General features: G+C 41.0%; 1 protein-coding gene across 3 annotated transcripts; it reads right to left on the reverse strand.

The window, feature by feature from the left end:
• Positions 1-1293: 1293 nt before the first annotated feature.
• On the reverse strand, positions 1294-23256 carry LOC121510886 (tumor-associated calcium signal transducer 2-like). Of its 3 annotated transcripts, XM_041789222.1 has the most exons (8): positions 23129-23256; positions 18820-18921; positions 18500-18731; positions 5997-6059; positions 5819-5888; positions 5635-5727; positions 3260-3457; positions 1294-3178 (listed from the first exon to the last, which is right to left on the reverse strand). In XM_041789222.1, exons 1-8 carry the CDS (start codon positions 23181-23183, stop codon positions 3137-3139), a joined length of 855 nt encoding a protein of 284 aa, XP_041645156.1. In that variant the 5' UTR covers positions 23184-23256; the 3' UTR covers positions 1294-3136. The 3 variants fall into 3 exon arrangements, 1 of the variants encoding a protein (XP_041645156.1); XR_005991996.1 differs by lacking the exons at positions 1294-3178; positions 3260-3457; positions 5635-5727; ... (1 more) ...; positions 18820-18921; positions 23129-23256 and adding exons at positions 6591-6668; positions 6800-8456 and having other exon boundaries at positions 5829-5888; XR_005991995.1 differs by lacking the exons at positions 1294-3178; positions 3260-3457; positions 5635-5727; ... (1 more) ...; positions 18820-18921; positions 23129-23256 and adding an exon at positions 6591-8456 and having other exon boundaries at positions 5829-5888.
• Between the last annotated feature and the right edge of the window lie 789 nt (positions 23257-24045).

Consider the following 24045-nt stretch of genomic DNA (forward strand, 5'->3'; position numbering starts at 1 on the left):
CACAAAGACAATCCAAGTAAAAACAAAATGCAGTTTCTAAATGACTTAATTTAATAAGGGAAAAAAAATCCAAACCTATCTGGCCCTGTGTGAAAACGTAATTGCCCCCTGAACCTAATAACTGGTTGTGCTACCCCAGGCAGCAATAACTGAAATCAAGCCTTTGTGATAACTGGTGATGAGTCTTTAGCATCACTGTGGAGGAATTTTGGCCCACTCTTCTTCAGAGAATTGTTTTAAATCAACCGTATTGGAGAGTTTTCAAGCATTAACTGCTGTTTAAGGTCACACCACAGCATCTCAATTGGATTCAAGTCCACCATATTTATCTCATCATTCCAACAGGGGGAGCTATATAAATCACAAATATTGAATAACTCAGTTGATTTTAGCAGTGATGGGGCTCATGATAAGAACAAAAAAAACTTAACTATGCCATTAAAGGGTAATAAAACTGTTATACTGTTGTAAAATGGTGTAAAATCACATATATTTCATTATTTATGCCTTGAATTTATCCTTAATATTCCATCAGAGGGAAGTGACCAAATATGTTTCTTTGCCCAACACAGGGTAAAAACATGGCACTAAAACACTATTTAGTACATTACATCCAGAGTATTATAAAACAATTTATTTTTATTAAAACCATGTAACAAGCACAGAAGATACAAAAAAACGTGGTCAAACCAAAGTACAAATGTATTTAATCAGCCATTTAATCAGCCTGTTTTTGAATGAAGCCAAGAATTAGATGGTTAAAATATGCCAGTTTGGGGGCATTTTTTTTTTTTTTTTGGCCCTTTTCTTGAAATGAATGTCTGCAAACACAGGACAGCAGAGACGAAATTACAAAAGTCATTTTGACATTTTTTTCTGTTTAAAATGACTCTGGGTGTATCCATATATATACAGTATGTGTATATTGTATTTTCATGTTGAGAAAAAAATCCAGTCTTTCTGACCCAAAAGGCAACAACAAGGCTCAGTGCATGTTCGTGGATAATTGATTTAACAGCCATCGGGTTCGTGGTCATCTCGCTTGCTAAGGTCTTTTTACCCCCTGCTCTGTTAGGCCAAGCGAGGAGTTCTTGGAAGAGTCCTGGTTGTGCCAGACTTTTTCATGTCCAAGCCATTTAATTAACCACAGGAGGACTCAAGTCAAGGCGTAGAAACATCTCAGAAAAGATCAAGAGAAATGGGAGGCACCTGAGCTAGATTTCAAGTGTTTTTTCAAAGGGTCTGAATACTTATGTCCATGTGATATTTCAGTGTTTAATTTTAACAAATAAGCAAAAAATAAAATAAAATAAAAAATAACTTCTGTCTACACTTTGTCATTATGGGGTACTTCATTATCAGATTGTAACATAAAATTTAAAATAAGGAAAGGGAGTCTGAATACTTTCTGAATGCACTTTATAATCAAAACTTTACATTTAGCAGCTAAAATCAAACATTGCATGTTTAAATTACTTCATGACCATATTTAAGTCATTCAGTGATTCATCTATATAAAAGTATTAAACGGATAAAATGCAACTGGAAATGTAAAATATAATTTAAGAGACTCATATCATTTATAATCTAGCACATTTGAGAAACAATGAGTTGATGGTCAATCATTTTATACTGTATTATCAGCTCTTAAATGTGCGTAATTGCTAAGGAGTGTTTTTAGATGAGATAACTTTGATGATGATGTTGGTTTAAAGTAGGTCTTAAATATTTGGGAGAGTGATATATTTTTTCAGTGTTGCAACTGTGATTTATTATGCTATTGTTTTCCTAAATTCATTATCCATGCATTTTTCAGCAAAAAAAGGCATAAATAATTCTTTATTTTAACCGTAGATTAAACTAGGCCTGAAAGATTTTGTTAAAGAACAAAAATCAAATTGTAATTATTTTGACTTGCGTATATTGCAGATTTGGTATGAACTGTCGCATGGAAGGGAAGGGTCTTTTTTACGCCATTCTTACTTTTTATTAGGAAACATCCACAAACAAGATGTTTTGCAAACTATTATAAAAGAAATGAATATATTTTGATGTTTTTTTAGGATGTGTAGAACATAACATCATTGCTGCAAAAAAAAAGTGTATTAAACTCGTATTCTGACACACATTTAAGGTGAAAGAGAGATCGTAACCTTCTGCGATTTAACTGTGAATTAATCAAAACTTTGATGAATTGCCCAGTCTGAAGAACAAACTTCTTAAGAATGGTTGATAAAAGAGGCCCATTGTCTTCTTAACAGAGGGGACACTGATCTGGTCAAAAAGGTTTATCGTTTCATGTGGAAAATTAACTTGTATTTACTTGTATTGTATTTATTTTTTAATTTTAAAACAAATCCCAATTATCAGTGCTAACTCTGTTGACTAAAACTATGTTACTGTTACCTTTAATTCAAGATAAAGACTAAGCCAAGAATACCTTAAAATAGAGAACTGATCATTAAAACCCTGACAAAAAGTTACTTTAGTTTTGGTCTAGGAGACACAAACGTTAGCACTGGACTGTTGGATATTTAATATCCATGATACTTCTCCACTGTCCATGTAAGACATGTTGGTATTTGCCTTGAATATTGAGCAGCCACTCTTATCTGACAGCCAAAAAATGGGCATTTTGTGCAGTTACTTTATTGATACAGAATGCCAAAAAAAAAGAAAAATGAGGTGCTTAAGAAACCGAGCCAACTGTTGAGCCTGTTTGATGTGTTTGTGCCTTTTGACCAAAAAAAAAAAAGAAAAAAAAAGGGTGACTTTTACAGACTGTTGTCAAAAGAAGAGGAGATGCTACCTGTTTCTGCCAACAAATCCAAAATCAGCCAAATTTTCATGAAATAGGCAATTCTTTCAGTTTCAACATCTGATCTGTTGTTTTGTGAATAACATATGGGTTTATGAGAAATGCAAATCATCGCATTCTGTTTCTATTCACAGTTTACACACGGACCAACCTTTTTTGGAGTTGGAGCTATATGTACAGAGCCAGGGTTTGATGAAGTAGGCCGTTTGAGTTGTAGAGGTCCTTAAGGACCATATTGTAACTTAACAGAAATGTACATGTTTTGGAAAGAGGGTACAATTGGAGGGGTTTGCTCCCCAAGCACTTAGTTGTCAAGTATCAGTGTCCAGTTCTTTGCCCTTGACGCTTCCTCACACAGCGCTAAAACACACAAAAGGAAAAGAATAATGAGACCATCCTGGTAGATGCAACCACAGAAAACATTATTGTAGAAATACTCACATATAATGCCAGGCTGCAACATAGGATTACAACCACCAACAGCACGATTCCTATGATTCCTCCTACAGGGATCGTTGTTGGGAAGGTTGGGGGCTTCTCATCTACATAATAGGTATTGATGTTCTCCACCTCCAGCTTCCTGGAGCCAACAATCATCTCAAACTTCCCCTGGCCCTTGAACAGGGGCAGCCCTGTAACCTACAGGAGGATAAGGAGTGGAATAAATTAGGTCAACCAAAGACCAACATGCATTAGATAAATAAAGCAGTTAAAAGGTTTTCCATTCTAGTCTTAAGGAAATTCTTCCCTCAATGATAAAGCTAAAACAGTGGCTTGCAAAAGTATATGAACTTTTGCACATCTTCACATCACAACCCACAAATGTAAATATATTTTATTGGGATTTCATGTGATAGATCAACACAAAGTAATGCATAATTGTGAGGTATACATGGCTTTCAAAATTGTTTACAAATAAAAATGTGAAAAGTGCAGTGTGCTAAAGTATTCAGCCCCTGGAGTAGGATGCCCATGAATAAAATCCAGTGCAACCAATTGCCTTCAGAAGTCACCTAATAAATAGTAGTAAATAGAGTCAACCTGTGTGTAATCTAATCTCAGTATAAATACAGCTGTTCTGTGAAGGCCTCAGACGTATCTTAGAGAACATCAGTGAAAAAAAGACACCATGAAGACTGAGGAACACACCAGATAGGCCAGGGATAAAATTGTGGAGAAGCATAAAGCAGGGTTAGGTTATGGAAAAATATCCTACGCTTTGAACATCTCACAGAGCACCATTCAATCCATCATCTGAAAATGGAAAGAGCATGGCACAACCACAAACCTAACAAGAAATGGCCGTCCACCTAAACTTACAGGCCGGACAAGGTGAGCATTGATCAGAGAAGCAACAAAGAGCCCCATGGTAACTCTGGAGGAGCTGCAGAGATCCACAGCTCAGGTGGGAGAATCTGTACACAGGACAACTACACTGTGGATTTTAGTGTCATAAACATTCAGTGTTTTGTTTTTCAGTTAAACTCATGGATGGTATTGTGTCTCAGGGCTCTTTGGATCACTGAAATCAATCTCAGACACCTGTGATAATTACTTTGCCAGGAGAGCCCAATTCAAGGTAAACTACTTCAGAAGGACATTCCCCGATAAACAGGCCACAGGTTTCAAGCAATATGGGAAAGAACAAGAATATCTCTGCTGCTGAAAAACGTCAAATAGTGCAATGCCTTGGACAAAGTATAAAAACATTAGATATTTGATAAAAGTTAAGCCGGGTGTCAAATTCAGCCATGAATTTTAAGTTGCACGACTCATTTTGAAGTTGGGCCAATCTTCAGGCAGATCAGGTGTCGTTTGTCGTGTTGTGCACAGGGGGGTACGATGGCCAACCACGGCCTGCTCCCGACTGTTCGGAAGGATTTCTGGCATGTTTGAGATTTTTTTCAGTGAGAACAGAAACTCGACCAGAAGAAACTTTGGGGGATTGTTTTTCTTTGTAAACTCTCAGACAACTTCCTAAATTACCATGACAACAGCTAGAATGACTTTCTGATGCACCCTCGCTTTGATAAAGGAAATAATCGAGCAGGAAATATTCCTGCCCGTAGACCTGCAGCTGACACGGATGGTAATGCTGTTTGTGTGTGTGGGATCGAGAGAGGTTGTGGGAGAGGGAGAGAGAGAGCAAGAGAGAGATAGAGTGGGGAGATAAAGTGACTAGAAAAACTTCACCCTCAGTGTGTGAGACTTTTGAAAAAGGAAACTCATCGGGTTTCTGTCACAGTCCGTCCTGACTTTGCTCGCACAGTGTGAGCACACAACTCATGGGTGATGGTTGTGCGTCGTAAGCAATTCAGACGCACAGTATGAGATGACATTCTGCCACAACTGTTGTAAGGTCGGCTTGAAATCGCACAGTGTAAACCCAGCTTTAAACGTGATCATTGTACTGAAGAACTTTGTGGCTGATTCAGAGCACAGACAGGTTTGTGCAGATAAAGGCATAATGAGGAAAGTTTCTGCCAGACAAATTCATCAGATTAAGAGAGCAGCTGCCCTGGACACAGGAAATAGCTTTAGAAGACAACGGCAGAGTTTGATGCATTCAGTTGGCTTTAGTTGGTTTGACAAATTATGTAGTCTGTGATCCTTCATCAGGCGCAGTTGTTAAGTGTGTGATCCCCAGTCTTTTAGTTGTCATACAAAAATATGCTGAAACAAGTCTATTAGTGTGTACTTCTCAAAATCTGTAAAGACTGTTAAAGTTGTGTATTGTTTCCTTAACTTAAGATGCTAGCACTAATGGTAAGCAGCTTTAAATGGAACAGAAATTTAAAACAAGTATATTGTATTACATCTCTTTCAATGTAGTAGGCCAAGGCAGTCATGTCGGTGTCTCCCTCTGACTTCCTCACATTGATCACAATCTGGTGTTCTTTCTTGTAGTACTGCAGGATGACATGATGAATATTGTTTTTGTCCAGCTTTTCACAATATTGTATTTAACTGGAGAAGATAAAAATACGTTTCCTCAATCACCTCAAAGTCTATCATTTTACCAATGTCTTTAATGAAGTTGTAACGTTTTTGAAATACATCCTTGAGGATCCTAAAGTCAAGCAGAAAACACAAAATGAAGACCAAAATTAATACGATGGAACATTTTTTTTTTTTTTTTTAGGTTTTAAAATATATCAGACTTCTTAAATGCACTTACTTTAGCTCATTTTCATTCACTTTGCCTGTTACTTGTTTGAGTGTGAGCACAAGACGAGCCATCCTGGAGAAAACAGAATAGACAAAGATCTCTGCATCAAACCTCAAATTATTCATGATTAATTTCTAGATTTCATTCAGAACTTTAATTTAGATGGAGACTGGAATCTATGTAAACTAGGGTGGAGATATACCTGATGTTTGACGTTGTGAGCTTTGTCATAAGTTGTAAATACATTTGCCAAAATTTGACTTGTGTTACTGGAGGATACCTCTAGAGGCCACACTGGAGAGCTGCTACCTGATGTGTGAGATGTAAACTTCAATTATGGTGGCACTTGAGGAGGTTACTATGATGTTAATTCTAAGATCAAACCTAAAATAATAGTTAATAGTAACATCAGATCAGCTCAGACTGATGGCTTGTGTTCAGAACAAACCGTCTGTACTTTCTCTAACATTTTCCTCCATTCATGGACACACAGTAGAAGTCCTGGTGTTTCAGTTTAATTAGTAACTGTGATGTGTGAGTGGTGGTAGGACTCAGGTGCGGAGACGGAAGCAGTTTTAAACAGTTTATTGTGCAGGTATATACAGTGTGAGGGGGATTCCAAGAGTCCAAGAGGAGGTGAGGGTGAGCTGGAGCTGGCTGTGGTGATCTGAGCAGGAGGCACTGGAAAAAGGAGGAGAGGCACGTTAGCAAATGACACAAGGTAAGTACAAACACTGGAGATCACTAGAATCATCAAAAGATCACGAAAACTTCTCTGGAGGATCGGAGAAGGAGCCTGGAGCGGACGTTACCGTGAGGTATGGTAGACAAGACTCAGGCGCTGTAGAGAGCTGCAGCTGGTCTTAAGTAGTGTGAGTTGATTAGTTGATCTGCTGCAGGTGTGACTCTCCACAGCACCAGGGGGGCAGGGTGAAAGCCTCAGGAGAAGCAGAGGAAAGTTAGCGCCAGCAACCAGCTCCGGAAACCGGAAGTTTCCACAAAATAAAACACATGATACACAATAAACACCACAGTACCCCCCTCTCAACGGACGCCTCCTGGCGTCCTGCCAGGCTTGTCTGGGTGCTCCCTGTAAAAATCCCGAAGAAGATCATCGTCCAAGATCAGTTTTCTGGAGATCCATGAGCGCTCCTCTGGTCCGTAACCCTCCCAGTCAACCAGAAACTGGTAACCCCGGCCTAGAGGTCTGACGTCCAGGATTTTGGAGACGGTGAATGCAGGGTGGTCATCGATGATCCGGGGGGGAGGAGGGGCGACGGTAGGAGGGCTGAGGTCACTGGAAGATACTGGCTTGAGAAGAGACACGTGGAAGGTGGGATGGATTTTCATAGATTCCGGGAGCTTGAGTTGCACGGCAGAGGGGTTGATAATTCTGGTGATCTCAAAAGGTCCAACATAGCGTGGATTCCGTCTCGAGGGGTAAGTCTCTGGAGGAGAGCCAGACCTTCTGGCCAGGGGTGTATTCTGGGGAAGGAGTGCGGTGCGCGTCAGCCAGCCTCTTATTACGTTCGGCTGTGCGCGAGAGTGCAGCCTTGGCCATCCGCCAGACCTCTCTGACGCGCTGAAGGTGGTGCTGCACCGAGGGAACCGAGACTGAGGTCTCCTGCTCTGGAAACAGGGGGGGTTGATAACCAAGGCAACACATAAACGGGGACATGCTGGTGGCAGAGCAGGAGAGCGAGTTGTGGGCATATTCGATCCAGGGGAGATGAGAGCTCCATGAGGAGGGATGGTGAGCAGCCACACAACGTAAGGCAGCCTCCAGGCTCTGATTGGCCCTCTCCGTCCGCCGTTACTTTGTGGGTGGTACCCAGATGACAAGCTGACCGTGGCCCCCAGCTCCTTGCAGAACTCTTTCCAGACACGTGATACAAACTGGGGCCCGCGGTCCGACACGAGGTCGCTGGGGATTCCGTGGATACGGAATACATGGAGGACCAAGAGATGAGCCGTCTCCAAGGCCGTGGGGAGCTTGGGGAGAGGAACGTAGTGGACGCCCTTGGAGAACCGATCCACGATGGTCAGGATAACGGTGTTCCCTTCGGAGGGCGGTAGACCGGTGACGAAGTCCAAGGCAATGTGAGACCATGGTCGACCAGGAGTGGACAGAGGATGCAGCAGGCCCACAGGGGGTTGATGGGAGGACTTCCCCCTGGCACAGGTGGCGCAGGCAGCCACGAACTCGCGGGTATCCTTAGCCATGCCAGGCCACCAGAAACTCTGCTGCAGGAACCCAAGGGTCCTCTGGAAGCCGGGATGACAGGTGAGTTTGGACGCGTGAACCCACTGGAGCACTGGAGAGCGAACAGAGTCAGGAACGAAGAGACGGCCAGGGGGTCCGGTACCGGGATCTGGTTGAGTCCTCTGGGCATCCTTGACTGTCTGGAGGACGTCCCAGGTAGCAGCTCCGACGATGCAGGAGGGAGGAAGAATCAGGTCCGGTTCCATGCTTTCACGAGGAGGAGAGTCCACATGAGACAGGGCATCAGGCTTGATGTTACGGGGGCCGGGCCTATATGAGAGGGTGAAGTGGAACCGGCTGAGGAATAGAGCCCACCGGGCTTGACGGGAGTTCAACCTGCGAGCCGTGCGCAGATAGGCCAGATTCTTGTGATCAGTCCAGATGATAAAAGGTTGTCGCGTGCCCTCCAGCTAGTGCCTCCATTCCTGCAAAGCCCAGACCACAGCCAGCAGCTCACGGTTTCCCACGTCGTAGTTCCTCTCCGACGGAGACAGACGGCGAGAGAAGAAAGCACATGGGTGGAGCTTCTTAGTTTCAGGGTCTCTTTGGGATAGCACAGCCCCAGCCCCAGTCTCCGAGGCGTCCACCTCCACCACGAATTGGAGGGAGGAGTCAGGGTGTTTCAGGACGGGAGCAGACGTGAACAGAGTCTTAAGTCTCGTGAATGCCTCAGCTGCCTCAGGTGACCACCAGTAGGGGGAGCTAGAGGAAGTGAGCCTGGTGAGGGGAGCAGCCACCCTACTGTAATCTCTAATGAATCTTCTGTAGAAGTTAGCGAAGCCTAGGAATCGCTGGAGTTCTTTACGGTTACAGGGGACAGGCCAATCGGTGACTGCCTTAACCTTCGCTGGGTCAGGCTGTAATTGACCCTGGGCAATGATAAACCCTAAGAAGCTGACAGAGGGGGTATGAAACTCACATTTCTCGGGCTTAACATAGAGTTTATTTTCTAGGAGTCTCTGCAGGACTAACCGGACATGCTGCTGATGTTCCTGGAGTGACCGAGAGAAGATGAGGATGTCGTCAAGATAAACAAACACGAAACGATTGAGCATGTCCCTAAGCACATCATTAATCAGGGCCTGGAAAACCACGGGGGCGTTAGTAAGCCCAAAGGGCATGACCTGATATTCAAAGTGGCCAATGGGGGTCTTAAAGGCAGTCTTCCACTCGTCTCCCTCCTTAATGCGAATAAGGTGGTAAGCATTCCTTAAGTCAAGTTTAGGAAAGACCTGGGCGGAACAGAGAGGCTCGAAAGAGGGGTCGATCAAGGGAAGTGAATATTTGTTTTTAACAGTGATATCAATGAGACCTCTGAAATCGATACAGGGGCGGAGTGTGGAGTCTTTCTTTTTAACAAAAAAGAAACCAGCTCCTAAAGGAGACGAGGAGGGGCGGATGAGACCTGTGGCTAGTGAGTCGTGAATGTAAGTTTCCATGGCCGCCCTCTCCGGGGCGGAGAGGTTGTATAGGCGACTACAGGGCAGGGACGCGCCGGGGAGTAAATCAATCGCGCAGTCATAGGGTCGGTGAGGAGGGAGAGAGACAGCGAAATCCTTGCTGAAGACTTCAGCTAGATCATGGTACTCTGGAGGAACATTGGCTAAATTGGGAGGAGTGGGAGGGGCGGACTGGCAACTAACCGGGGGATTGGCAGAACGCAGGCAGTTAGAGTGGCAGTGTACGCTCCAATTGTTAATGGTCGCAGTTTTCTAATTGATCTGGGGATTGTGTAATTGAAGCCAGGGGAGACCTAAAACAACGGGAGCATGGGGTGAAGGAATGACGAAAAGTTGAATCTTTTCACTATGATTGCCGGAGGTAATGAGGGTAATAGGGGCGGTTCTGTGAGTGACCTTGGCGATGAGTCTGCCGTCTAAGGCAGTAACGTCTTTGGGAATGGGTAAGGGTTCTAAGGGGAGTTGAAGCTGTTGAACTAAGGTGTCTTGAATGAAATTGTCGTCAGCACCAGAGTCAACGAGAGCTTTAGTGGGAACTGAATCACGCCCCCAGAGGACACTGGAGGGAACGGTTACGCGAAGAGGAGGGCTAGAGGAGGAGGAGGTTTGGCTCACACGAGTGCCCTCATTCACGGGTGAGCCCTGTCTTTTGGCGTCTGGGGACAATTGATAAGGAAGTGACCTGCCTGACCACAGTAGATGCAGAGCTTGAGGCTAAAGCGTCTTTGGCGCTCACTGGGGGTTAGTCTAGCGCGACCTAACTGCATGGGTTCCTCAACAGGTGTGGAGGGAGAATCACGGGAAGACCTAAAGTGCTCCGGGGACCGAGGAGCTGACTGACCAGAAGAGGGAGCTATAGGACGGGGGCTGAAAGACCTTTGCTGAATCCTCTCTCTGCGTCTCTCCCTCAGACGGTTATCAATACGAATAGCTAAAGAAATTAAATCCTCGAGTGAGTCAGGTTCATCCCTGGAAGCTAGCTCGTCCTTAAGCTCACTAGAAAGGCTTCTAAGAAAGACTCCTTTGAGTTCGGTCTCCCCCCACCCACTCTCAGAGGCTATAATGCGAAAATCAATGGAGGAATCAGCTACAGACTGGCGGCCTTGGGAGAGGGAAAATAAACGTTTGGCTGCTTCCTGGCCCTGGAGGGGATGATCAAAAATCCGACACAATTCACTAGAAAATGATGAGTAGGAAGCTAACACTGGGGACTCTCTCTCCCAAACAGAGGTGGCCCAGCGGGAGGCTTTCCCGCGTAACAAATTAATAACAAAAGCAATCTTGGCCCTGTCGGTGGGGTAACTCAGGGGCTGCTGGTCAAACACAAGAGAACAACGTAACAAAAACCCACTAGCGCTACCTATTTCTCCCGAAAAGAAATCGGGATGAGGGACATGTGGCTCTCTAAAGTGGGGGAGGGGAGGTGAAGGTAAGGGATCTACTGAGGGTGGCTGAAGGCTAACAGGTGGAGGCTCAGGTGCAGGGTGGTGAGGCTGAGTGGCAGAGAGTAATTGTTCTGAGATGTTGGAGACCTGGGTGTTGAGAGTCTGGAGAGATTGCATGATACCTTTCAACATGGATTCGTGCTGTCCTAGTCGCTGTCCTTGATGGGTGATGGCTGTCTTGAGGGTGTCCGATTCCGCTGAGTCCATTTCTGGCCTGAGTCTTCTGTGATGTGTGAGTGGTGGTAGGACTCAGGTGCGGAGACGGAAGCAGTTTTAAACAGTTTATTGTGCAGGTATATACAGTGTAAGGGGGATTCCAAGAGTCCAAGAGGAGGTGAGGGTGAGCTGGAGCTGGCTGTGGTGATCTGAGCAGGAGGCACTGGAAAAAGGAGGAGAGGCACGTTAGCAAATGACACAAGGTAAGTACAAACACTGGAGATCACTAGAATCATCAAAAGATCACGAAAACTTCTCTGGAGGATCGGAGAAGGAGCCTGGAGCGGACGTTACCGTGAGGTATGGTAGACAAGACTCAGGCGCTGTAGAGAGCTGCAGCTGGTCTTAAGTAGCGTGAGTTGATTAGTTGATCTGCTGCAGGTGTGACTCTCCACAGCACCAGGGGGGCAGGGTGAAAGCCTCAGGAGAAGCAGAGGAAAGTTAGCGCCAGCGACCAGCTCCGGAAACCGGAAGTTTCCACAAAATAAAACACATGATACACAATAAACACCGCAGTAACTGTGCTAACTGGTGACTTCAAGCTGACTGTGTTCATACACAGCAAAAACTGGAGTGTTGAATTCTCAGTGTTAAACATTTCAGTGTTGATTTTAACACTCAAAGTGTTATTTTAACTCCATTCAGAGTAAATGGTCTTCAGTGTTGGAGTTATTGACAGTTGACAGTGTTAAATCAACCAGTGTTATTCCAACACTGTAGGGAGTCAGTTGATCCAAGCTCCACCTACTGCAATTTCAAATCTGAGGGGCAGAGTTTTCCCATCATGCCTTAGTGCAGAGTGTTAAGCTGGGTTCAGATGTTTTTAGATGTATTTAGATGATTAGCTGTGTTTAGATGTTGTCTGTTGTACAGGGGTCACTGCTTGGATTCACTTGCACATGTTTCTTGAATTATCTTGAGTTCCTAAGTTTGTAATGCATAAACACTTTTGCACCATGAGTGTAGTTGTCTTCTAGGTTGGTCAAGTCTTGGCTGTGGTGACAGCTTAATTATTACTGTGGAGTGACAGCAGATTGTCATCTCAGAACAAGTTTTGTCTTTGAGTCTACCTCATAACTCCAAGATTGCTGTCAAATACCTCATAATGTGAGGTGACAATCAATCTTGTCAGGTGTGTCTGATTACAAACAACCATTTTGTGGAATTTACATGTCTTCTTTCTTGTTATTATCAGTTTGGTGGAAGAGGGGCAGTTGCTATCCACAGTATTTTACACCTGCTGAAATTAATTGTAATACACTCCTTAGTGTTAATTTTTTAACACTGAGTTGAGTACTATCAACACTACTCAGTGTTTACCAGTGTAAATTTTTGACACCATACAGTGTTGTAGTAACACTGGTTCAGTGTAAAAAAAAAAGTGACACTTTGAAAAGTGTTAAATTAACACTCAAAAGAGTGGACACATATACACACTTTTCTAGTGTTAGATTTAACACTCTCAGTGTTAAATAACACTGGTGATTTTGCTGTGTAGATGTCACTGGTACATCAGCTGTTAAAAAACAGAAAAAGCCCTCAGGGATGTTTCTTCGAATAGTTTTTCATGGTAACGTCAAATATCTATATAGATGAGGATGAAATTATTCCCCTGCCCCCATGAAAATTTCATTATTTGGAAGTATTTCCCATGTGCTGTTAAATAGAGAAAAGATTCCTCAGTTCAAGCAAAAGCAGGTTGTCTACAACAACCCATCTCCATCAGATTGACGTTTGGATGTGTTCATTAGGTACCCTGAGACAGGGGAGTCCGAACTGTTTTCACCGAGGGCCACATACACAAAAATATCATGATGTCAGAATGGTTTTGATAAAGCTCCACAACTTCAGTGTATTAAAGTTAGTAAAAGCAACTGAACATGGGTTAAGATATGCTTTGTCACTGAATGCGCTTAAATGGCTTGTTTATGGCTGACATGACACATAGCCACTCATTGTTAGGGATTTTGTGACTTGTTGAAAACTATAACAAATGACTGCAGGCTGTTATCCAGCTTAAAGGAGGCACAGTTGACTATTAGTATCAAGTGGGCTAATAACTTTGACTATGGCAGTTTTTGTTTTTTGGGAAAATAACTTTGTTTCTTTTGGCAAAGTTAAACAATGCATGCATCTTAAAGGGGATATATTATGCAAAAATCACTTTTTCAGGCTTTTCTAATAAAAATATGTGCCCCTGGCCTGTCCACATAAGTCTAGTTGATTATAAATACATACACTGACACACACAGCTTAAAGTCACCAGTTTACCTATCACTAGTTTTTATATGGGATGCTTGTCCAGGGCCGGAATAATAAATAAATATCATATGGCAGCAGTGTCCAAACGTTTTCCACTGAGGGCCACACTACAAAAATATATAAGAATGGTGGGGTCGCTTCTGTATACCGCACCTTGAGGATATCAAAGATAGTAAAACCAATCTAACATAGATTAAGACATTCTTTATGATTGTGAGTTGTTGAGAGACTTGACATTCTGGTGTTATTATATGACTGTCCCGAAGCTGGAAGAACGGTATCATGGCTTAATTCTCCTTTATTGAGGCTTGTTAAACATTTATCTTAAGGTGATATAACAGAGCAAGACATGTCTTAAATCTGCCATAGCAACAGGCCGGTTATTTTTGTATGAGGTTTCAGCTGTGTGTTTTTTTCTTTCTTTCTTTCCATCTATTGTTGTAAAAGGGTGTGCAAAGATTATTTGTAGGAAAAAAAAACAAAAAAACATTGTAATTCACAGCAGGTGTGAAGAGCTTCTTGTCAATGCAAGCACGTTTTTTGTAAACATAATGTTACATAACAGGGACAAGTATAGGTGAAACCACAAGGAACATTTTGGTGCACTTCTTAGAACAGCAAGGGCAATTTTGCTTTGGGTGAACTTCTTTGACCCCGGCAGGTGACCTTTTGGATCAATTTTAAAATCCGGTAAACTATAGTTATCTTCAAAATCCTAAAACTTATCCTCAACATAGGGTTTTCCCCTAAAGTCAGGTTTCTAGGTCATAGGTTAGGGTGGAGACTTAGTGTAACCTATAAAAAGGGCCTCAAATTCCCCCTCGGGGCTCTCGCGCAGAGTCCAACCATAGGTTTCAATTGGCGTGAACCAGTTCTTCAGTTCTGAGACCTTCTGTGGGCGTTTGGTGATAACTCCTCTTGGTGAACAAACCAGTCAGGGGTCGATATTACTCATAAGCTGAAGGAAAACCTGTCTGCAAAAGAGCGTTATACTGAAAGCTAACAAGTACTACCCAACGGCTATTCGAAGTCAGGGAGACCCATGCTGGTGTCTTTGTTCACCGAAGGCAGCATTAGTCGGTCGGATTGAACAGTTTCTATAGTCTGGGAAAGAGAACTAAATTTAACCAAAAGCTATCTTTTGTGGTTTCACCATTTTTTATTTTGTTGTTGATGCCTGTAATTCTCAATGAAATTTGCTGGGTCTAACTAACTCTGGTTTTATTTTTGAATTTCTTGAGTGTATTTTGGAATTTATATTTTTTGCTAAAGCTTTGAAAAATAAAATGTTTTTTAAACCTCAATTTTAGTTCTTGGTTGGATTTTGTCAACAAAACTTTTGGATTAATTTTACACATTTCTGAGGATTAAATTGTTCCGGTTTTTGTGGAATTACTGGGGACTTAAATCTACCACAGGAGGGTTTTATCTCCGGACCGCACAAGGCCCCCGTAGATGAGTATGAATTCAACAGGGCTTTTTGCTCTCTGTTCTTTTCTAAAATACAGCAGGCAGACTAACACACATTTAAGGGGGGTGGTTAGGGCGGAAAGAGAGGTGTTGAGCTCTGAGCTCTTGCAGCCTGCGAGTAACAGGAAACCACAAACCCGAGCACTACATCACAGACAAGTGAGTCAGGAGCTGAAGATTGAAGTTAGATAGGATTAAAACAATCCTTGTACCTTCTAATAATCAGTATTTTATCCTGGATCTGGTGATAGAGTCCTCACATGGCTAGTTAGTGGTTGATAAGGCAAATAACTGATCAATCCAAGGACTTTGGGGGGTCCAATCAGAGTTAAGGGGGCCCTGGTTACCACTGGCTATGCATCTTGAATGCTATTGGTGATGCCATTTTATGCAGTAATCAATTAGGGTGTTATAAATCAAGATATTGTTATTACTTTGGTTCCCAATATGTTTACCATTTACAGTGTCATCTTAGTTTAGTCACAAATTAAAAAACATCAATAAAGTCTTGTCAAAATGTTTGTTTACAGAATTAACGTGGTAGTACCGTCTTGAGCTAAAACTAGGATGTACAATATTCTCAAGCAAAAGGTTCATTTTCTAATGTGAACCATATTTCACTATATTTTTCAAATTTGCTGTGGGCCAATCAAAAGTGAATCTACTCATTCCAAACGTCTGGATTGGGATCCAACAGTGGGTCCTGGGAGATTTTTTTGGGGTCACCAAATGAGTTTTGAGAATTTCTTTACTACAGTATTTAATGGGACATTTACTAGTATATCTGCAGTACATGTTAAAACCCCATGGAGAAGCTTCACCCTGTAACACTCATCCTCTCCACCATGTTAACAAGGCTCTACCAGCCACCGGATGGCAAAAGAGCTAAAATCACAGTCATGGATTCTTGGCTAATAAAAAAAGACGCACATTGTTCAAGACCTGACAGCAAGTGGAGGCCCAAGCATTCAAAGAAAGCCCATGTAACAGAGCTAAAGTGGGCCCTTCAAAACTTCAGTCCTTTTGATGGTGAACAAACATATAAATATCTGTCCTTTAAACAAACTTAAAAGTTAAGGAATGATGAGGAAAAAGGAAAAGGCTTCATTCATTTATTTGTTCATACTGCCAATATTTACAGCTGATAAAGGCAGATTTTTATAGCCAAAATATCAATGATAAATATCAACAGAAATTTTAATACCTGCTGATAGCGATATCATACTAATAATGCTGTGCATCCCTGTTTACTTTGATGCTTCACATTAGGGATGGGCGATGTAGAAAAATAATCAGATTTTTCTTTATGGCCAGATCACTATCTTGATTTTCATCATGATTTTTTGTGAAAATTTTGAAACATATTTGTAAGTTAAGGACCAGAAAACAAACAAAAAAAAACTTACTAACTATATCACTTTTTAGATGCACAAATATTGCATTTAAAAGTTAATTTTTTAATTGTTTTTCTTCTGCAAAAACCTGTTTGTGAATGCAAAAAATTTATTTAAATTTTCCATTTCATGGTTGGCACCATCAGGTAACAAGTCTGTTCATTTTCCTGCATTCTGGTCTATTTTAAGGAACAAATTTCTGCATAACTGCGCCACTTTTAAACTATGATTTGTGTTTCCTCATTTGTGTTTTTAAATCTATTTAAGTTTTTTTTATACATTTTAACACAGAGAATTTCATTTTAAAATATGTGGACTATAAACAGGATTCATATAAATGTAGCTCTGCATAGGTAGCCTGTTTATATGCATTTTTATGTCAAAGTTATTTCAGCCTATTCGAAAACAGCTATGGTATCCCTCTAATTACTGTCATTAAGGCGGGGCTGCATAATTAGCGCACTTTTATAATAAATGTCTTAAAATTATGTGTCCATTTCCACCCAAAGCACCACTGCCTGTGAATTAAGATGCTTTAAAAATGATTAAAGAACTCCTGTTAATGATGTTCTGCTGATTTGGCTAATTATGAGCGTGCATATGTACCTGCGTATATATCCTTGCACGCCATGGCACTACGCAGCTGGCACAGGTCTGGCACCACGGTATGGTCTTCTCTAGCCTTACTGTTACTGTTACTGATGGCTGCAATGTGATCCAAGACAATGTGAATTTAAAATACTTTTATTCTTTATGGGTGTTGATCAGTGGTAAAAAATGATAATGTTTATTTATAATCCCATATGTTGCGTTCTGCAGCAGCAATGCCAGGCATATTAAGGTTTAACAAACATTTAAACTTACCTTTTTTCCTGTTTATGATAAATGTTGGTAAGCTTCTTAAGTGCCTGATGGTTATTTTAGGTGCTGAAGTATTCTGCAACATTTTTTATAAGCCTGTGAAGTGAACCTGCGGCTGGATGGAGCTCTCCACTTACAAACAACATGGAAATAAGTAAGAATAAAGGCTTGTCTTCATTAATTGAAAGCACACAGAACATTACTTCACATGCCTAGATCCTATGATGATAGTTGGTTATCATTTCTCATATCAAATCAGATGGAAGAAGAGGAAAGAGAGAGGAACTTTATTTACTATGCTTTTTGTAGCCAAGTTTACTTAAGTGCAAGAAAAATTCTTACACTTAATAATTATGATATGATATAAATCACTTCCCGCTTTTCTGTAAAGCTGGCTTTACAAGTTAGTTTTTCCTTTTACCTGGAGCATTTTGATAAAGGATTTAATGAGACGCCCCTGTGCTTGTGAGTGCACGCCAACAAGAGCCAGTACAGTGTGATTTTTTGAACACTTGGTGGTAATGCTGTATACTGTACCCTGGTAAAATATGAGGAGGGTATGATGGTATATAAAAAGGAACACCACTCAATCCTAGCAGATATGTTGAAGAACATGTAAATGCATGCTTTTCACTGATGTGTGCACACAAACCTAATGCCACTACTGCATAAATCAGGACCTCATGGGTCGCAAAGTTCTCTAAAATGTAAAACTGTTTGATAAAAGAACCAAATTTTAACTTCTTCAAGGAACAAAAGCTCATCCTAAATGTAAAAAACTGTTTCTATAACAAATCAAAAGGATATGCCAGTCAGAGTGCTTATTTGAAAAAATGAAAGTATATTTTGCCAATCATTTTATTTTATTTTAGTTAGTTTTGTAAGAAACAATACAGTTTTATTATTTTTTTTAATACTTGTAAAGTATATTTTCTCATTTTACCTTCAGATAACTAAAATGATTTTTACATTTTAGTTGTAGCTATTTGTAAGTTTCAGTCAACTTAGTCAATAAATCAATAACATTGGCAGGAAACGAGGCAGGAAGTGTAAGAATTGAAGACTAAACACTTAAAAGAAACAACAGTTTGCTCTGTGGTTTGTATCTTTGTGTAACACTGCTGATGATTTAAATACTCACTCCGTCTCCACCAGCTCCTCACACTTCAGATTGTCATCTTCCACCCGAGTTCGGCGACTGCCAGCGCTGTTGACACACCAGCACTCCTTTGGGTTTTTGCACTGCTTGGCCTTAAACTTTCCATCGTTCTCACATTCAGGGTTGAAGAGGCCAGCATTGTCCAAGGCGTGAAAGTCTACACTTGTTCTGGCTCGGTATATCTCAGCCTTCCTCATAATGCACTTTGGGATTACTGAGGGTGGGAGGAGAGGGGAGAAACCAAACAACTGAAGGGGGGTTGGGGGCTACCTGAAAGATGCAATGATCGGATATTTACTTACAGGTTGTGCAGTTAAGCATTTGATTATCGTTATCACCCACCAAGAGGAAACAAGAACATGGGTTTTCGTTACAGGTGGCCCAATCCATGGTCGCACATGAGCCTGAGAAACACAAACACATTATTTCAAAACCTCTGTTACTTCTCTATCAGAAGATACTTTCAGCATAACTGTTTCGAAGTGATCGGCTTCTTTTTTACCACACAGCAGCAGAGACAATATGGCCTGAAAGTTTTCAGGACAAACAGGTGAACCAAGACCACAATATTCTCCACATCTTTCTGTGTTATTGTCACTGCACGGACACAAACAAACATGGCCGCCAAACTAGCAGGGACCAGTGTCAACTCTGGCAGCTATTTTAAATTTAGCCTTAGTCTTCTTGATGAAAACTAAATTTCCTCTCTGTTAGTTTTTATCACCAAAGATCTTTTTCAGCTATTCTTAGTCCAGTCTTTCTCATGGAAAGGTGGTCTGCTAACATTTCTAGTCATAGTTTCAGTCTAACTGGCTGACACAGAAAATTCACAGAAAAATGGCAAGCTTTTTCATGTCTTCAATGAGACGACAACATTTATGGTAAAACAAAATGATAATGATATTACTCAGCTGATAACACTGTGATGATTAGGATTGTGGCAGCAAATTGCAGAACAAATCACACTCCATTTGCTCAGTTTTCTGCTCTGTTGCAAGGTCTGATTTAGAAAGAATATCTTGTCAATCACCTTCAGGCATCAACACTGCTGGAGTTATTCAAAGTCTTAAGTCCAGCACCTGCTCTCTTGATCTTGATGTATAAAGCTGTCTCCCAGTGTCTTTTGAATGATACTGTTAACATAATTAAAACCTCCTTGCAGACTTGCATTTGTCCCGCTGCTCTAAAATGTGCTGTCATAACACCCGTGTTAAAGAAAAGATACTTAGATCTATTAAACATAAATAACTTTAGACCAGTCACTAACCTCACATTCAACAGCAAAATTCTGGAAAAAAGCTGTTGTCAACCAAGTCAACCATTATCTTTTAACTATCAATTTACACGATAAATACCAGCTGTACTGAAACAGCACTTGTAAAAGTAATCAGTGACCTTAGGAAAAAACCTCAATCCTTGTTCTGCTTGATTTTTTTAGTCACCTTCGAAACTGTATCCTCATTCATAGACTCCATAATTCATAGGCTCAGTCCTGGGGCCCCTCCTCTTCATTATCTACCTCCTCCCACTTGGCAATATTTTCCGCAAATTTGGCATCCACTTTCACTGCTTCGCGGATGACACCCAGCTCTACCTATCCAGCAAACCTAACTCCACTCTCCTGCCCTCCTCCCTCCCCCTCTGCCTCTCAGAAATCAAATCCTGGTTCACCTCTAACTTCCTTAAACTCAATAGTGATAAAACAGAACCCCTCCTTGTCTGCACCAAATCCACTCTATCCAAAACCGACAGTTTCTCCCTCACCATAGACAGCTCCACAGTGTCCCCCTCCCCTCAGGTTAAGAGTCTGGGTGTCATCCTCAACAGCTCACTTTCTTTCCACTCTCACATTAATAACACAACCCGGTCTGCATATTTCCATTCACGTAATATCAATCATCTCCGCCCCTCTCTCACCCCTCACACTACTGCTATTCTGGTCCACAGCCTCGTCACCTCCCGTATAGACTACTATAATTCACTCCTTTTCGGTGCCCCTCACAAATCCCTCCACAAGTTTCAACTGGTCCAGAACTCTGCTGCCCGCATCATCACAAGAGCCCCCTCCTTTCTCCACATCCCCCCTGTCCTCAAGCAGCTCCACTGGCTCCCGGTCAAACCGAGAATTCAATTCAAAATCCTACTGTACACTTTTAAAGCCATCCACAACCTTGCCCCCCATATCTTTCTGATCTCCTCCACATTGCCACCTCCTCTCGCTCCCTCAGGTCTTCCTCCTCCCTCCACCACTCTGTGCCCTCCGCCCGTCTCAGCACCATGGAACTCACTCCCACCTGACATCAGAAACATGGACTCTTTACCCCTTTTTAAATCCTGTCTCAAAACTCATCTTTTTCAAATTGCATACTCTCTGTAAATTCCTCTGATTCATTTTAAATTTGTGCTCCTTTGTTTGTTGGTTTTATTTACTATTGTGTTATTTCATTGTGTTTTGTATTCTTGTAAAGTGTCCTTGAGTGTTAGGAAAGGCGCTCTCAAATAAAATGTATCATTATTATTATTATTATTAATTCTGTTGGTTCATCTGCTTCAGTCATTAAGTGGTTTTCATCCTATATGCAGGACAGAAAGTTCTGTTTCTGTTGGTAATTTCAAATATGCTGAGAGATATTTTGTCTGGTGTTCCACAGGGGTCAATTCTTGGACATTACTTTTTAACTTAAACATGCTCCCACTCCAAAAAGTTATCAACAAACACAATATATCCTACCACTCATATGCTGATGACACACAGCTCTACGTTTCTATTTCTTCTGGTGCTTTCGGTTCAGTAAATCAACTTCTACATTGCATGCAGGATATTGACAGTTGCAGGGTTTTTCCTGCTTATAAAGTTATGAGGTGGTCGCCTCCAGCAAATTCCCTGCCACCTCCAGCTCTCAAAGCTCTGATGTCATTAAAAAAATATTTTCTGAGAAGCACTGCACTAGGTGCATGTCATTTTTAATTGAAACTTAAACTGAAAAACAGCTCTAGTGTTGAAAACAGCTGTGAAAAGATCAATTACAAAGCGTGTTTTTGTTTTTATGTTGTTCATCATGGAGTACATTATCATCATCTATTGTAAAATAAAAACACTTTTTAGAGTAAAAACAACTCTGAAAGCATTACTCTGCAAGCAGAGTGAATTTCACTCCAAACAGACTGGGTCAGTTTGAGTAAAATTTAGTTAGGTAAATTTACTGTGTAGAATGTGAACTCAGAAACCCATAAATTGAATCACACATTATTCAAATAGAAAATTAAGTGCAATAGATAATGAAAAGATAATTTAATAACAAACATTTAAACAATTCCAGCATAAATTGGAATTAAGTTAAAATGAAATAAAGTGAACAAAGCTGAAGCTGTCAAACACATAGTTTAAATCAGTCCGTTAGATATAAAGATTAAAGGACGTGTTTACACTTCAGTACATGACACTCACCTCGCCTTGTATTAAAATACAGTAACTGAGCAGGCTTGATGTAGGCCTTAACTGTCTGTAAAGACTAAAAACTTTTTTTTTTAAATATTTTTTTTATTGCCAGATACACATTGCATAGGATACAAGTCACTTATAAAGCAATCATAGTTTTATATGCTTTTGTGTAATAAACAAAATAAGTAAAAGTAACAGAATGTAAAAAAAAAAAAAGGGGGGAAAGAAAAAATAAAATAAAATAATAATAATAAAAATATTAAAAATAATAAGCAAACGGCAGCAACCTCAAACACTGATAGGGTGGATATGACAATATGGCGGATCTTTACACAGCTCAGTTAATGATAGCAAGATAACAGAGAAGAAAAGGACTAACCCGACGCTATGTGTCTGACAGCCAATGAAAGCAATAGCCTCAGACAGGAAAAAGGACCTGCTTACAGTCAGATTCATTGAGTTGTCCAGAGAAATCTCTCATATTGTAACACTGGCCTCTCTCGAGACCTTCAGGTATTGTAGTACTGGCGCCCATACTTTATCAAAAATTGCCTGTCCATCTGCGTTTTTATATCGAAGTTTCTCCATGCTTAAGGTCTCGCTAAGCTCCCTCATCCACATTTCAACTGAAGGTACATTGTCTGACTTCCAGTGTCTAAAAATAAGTCTTTTAACCAAGATGTGTTGTGGAACTTCTGCCAGTGTTGATACATGGGTCTTTATGAAATGTATGATCTGCAGGTACCGGAAAAAATGCAAGGCTGGCAGGTTATATTTAGCTTTGAGTTGTTCTATAGTTCTAAGACTAAAAACTGTATGTTTGAATCGTTTTCTTCAATAATGTAAGATCTATTCAATATATGAATGAGAAATTATTTCATAACTATACATTAATTGTGGAAATTGTACACCTATCAGCAAACAGCTTGAGATTAACGACTTTAAATGAGTGGATATAAAAGTAAGAACTATTAAAAGTAAACTACAGCGTGTAAACTTCAAAAACTTGACATTTCTGCCTGTGCAAGCTCTACTCGAGCTGAGAAAACAGCCTCAAAATAAAACCATCATCATGGCTACACCCTGTCTCTGTGAGCACAGCGTAGGATAACCTCATCATTTTAGCTTACCAGCTCTTTACGTCGAGCTAAATCATTCAAAATACTCACAGTTTGTCGCTGAAGCTCCCACCGCGAGCGCAGCCAGCACGAGCACGACCCACATTTTATAAAATATCCTTCTTCAAAAGAAACTTGAGCACAGTTTAGCTTCTCTCTCTGTCCGCCTCCCTCTGCTGAGGTTAGTCAGGGAGAGCTGCCAGATTTATATGATCTTCTGTTTGCACGCTGATGACGTCAGAGGCTTGGGGTGAGAGCACGAAGGCTCGCGACCAAGAAAAAGGGTCCTTCATGACAGGAAAGTCGTAAGAATGATATTTAAAAATACTGATCACAAAATCATGGAGCACAATTGAAGCCACAAAAAATGAAAACATTTGTACTAACCTAATTCCAAAAAAGTTGGTACGCTTTGTAAAATGTTAATAAAACAGAGTGTAATGAAATGTAATTCTCATAAACCAATATTTTATCCACAAAAGAACATCAACAATATATCAGATGTTGAAACCGAGACATTTCACCGTTTCATGAAAATACTGGCTCGTTTTTGATTTGATGGCAGCATCACATCTAAAAAAGTAGAGACAGGTCCTTGTTTACCACTGAATAGCATCCCCTCTTCTTTTAACAACCTTCTGTAAATATCTGCTTAGTGAGGAGACCAGTTGCTGGTGTCTTGGGAGTGAACAATAAAACATATATATTGGTTGTATTATTTGATACCTAGCTGATAATCCACTTCAGGGTATTTTTTTATCATTTATCAGATCGTATCCAGATTTTTTTTTTTTTTTTGTAATTTATTGATCATATTGATGAGCAATGGGATCCTCCTGTTGACCTGACTCACCTTGATGAAAACAAAAGAGACATAATCAGCCAAATGTTAGGAGAGGAGTCAGGATCATTCTCCAAGACTGATGAAGACATAGGCAGTGTCAGAAATTTGGAAATGAACATTTCAT

Source organism: Cheilinus undulatus, linkage group 6 (assembly GCF_018320785.1).
Source record: "Cheilinus undulatus linkage group 6, ASM1832078v1, whole genome shotgun sequence".
Lineage (NCBI taxonomy): Eukaryota > Metazoa > Chordata > Actinopteri > Labriformes > Labridae > Cheilinus > Cheilinus undulatus.

Excerpts from the sequence above, each read along its gene's own strand:
- LOC121510886 (XM_041789222.1), bottom strand. The coding sequence starts at position 23,183 with ATGTGGGTCGTGCTCGTGCTGGCTGCGCTCGCGGTGGGAGCTTCAGCG. Across the intron at positions 6,060-18,499 it reads GAGGAGCTGGTGGAGACGGA|GATGGCTCGTCTTGTGCTCA; the intron begins GTGAGTATTTAA and ends TGTTTTCTCCAG. Across the intron at positions 3,179-3,259 it reads GTTGCAGCCTGGCATTATAT|CGCTGTGTGAGGAAGCGTCA; the intron begins GTGAGTATTTCT and ends TGTGTGTTTTAG.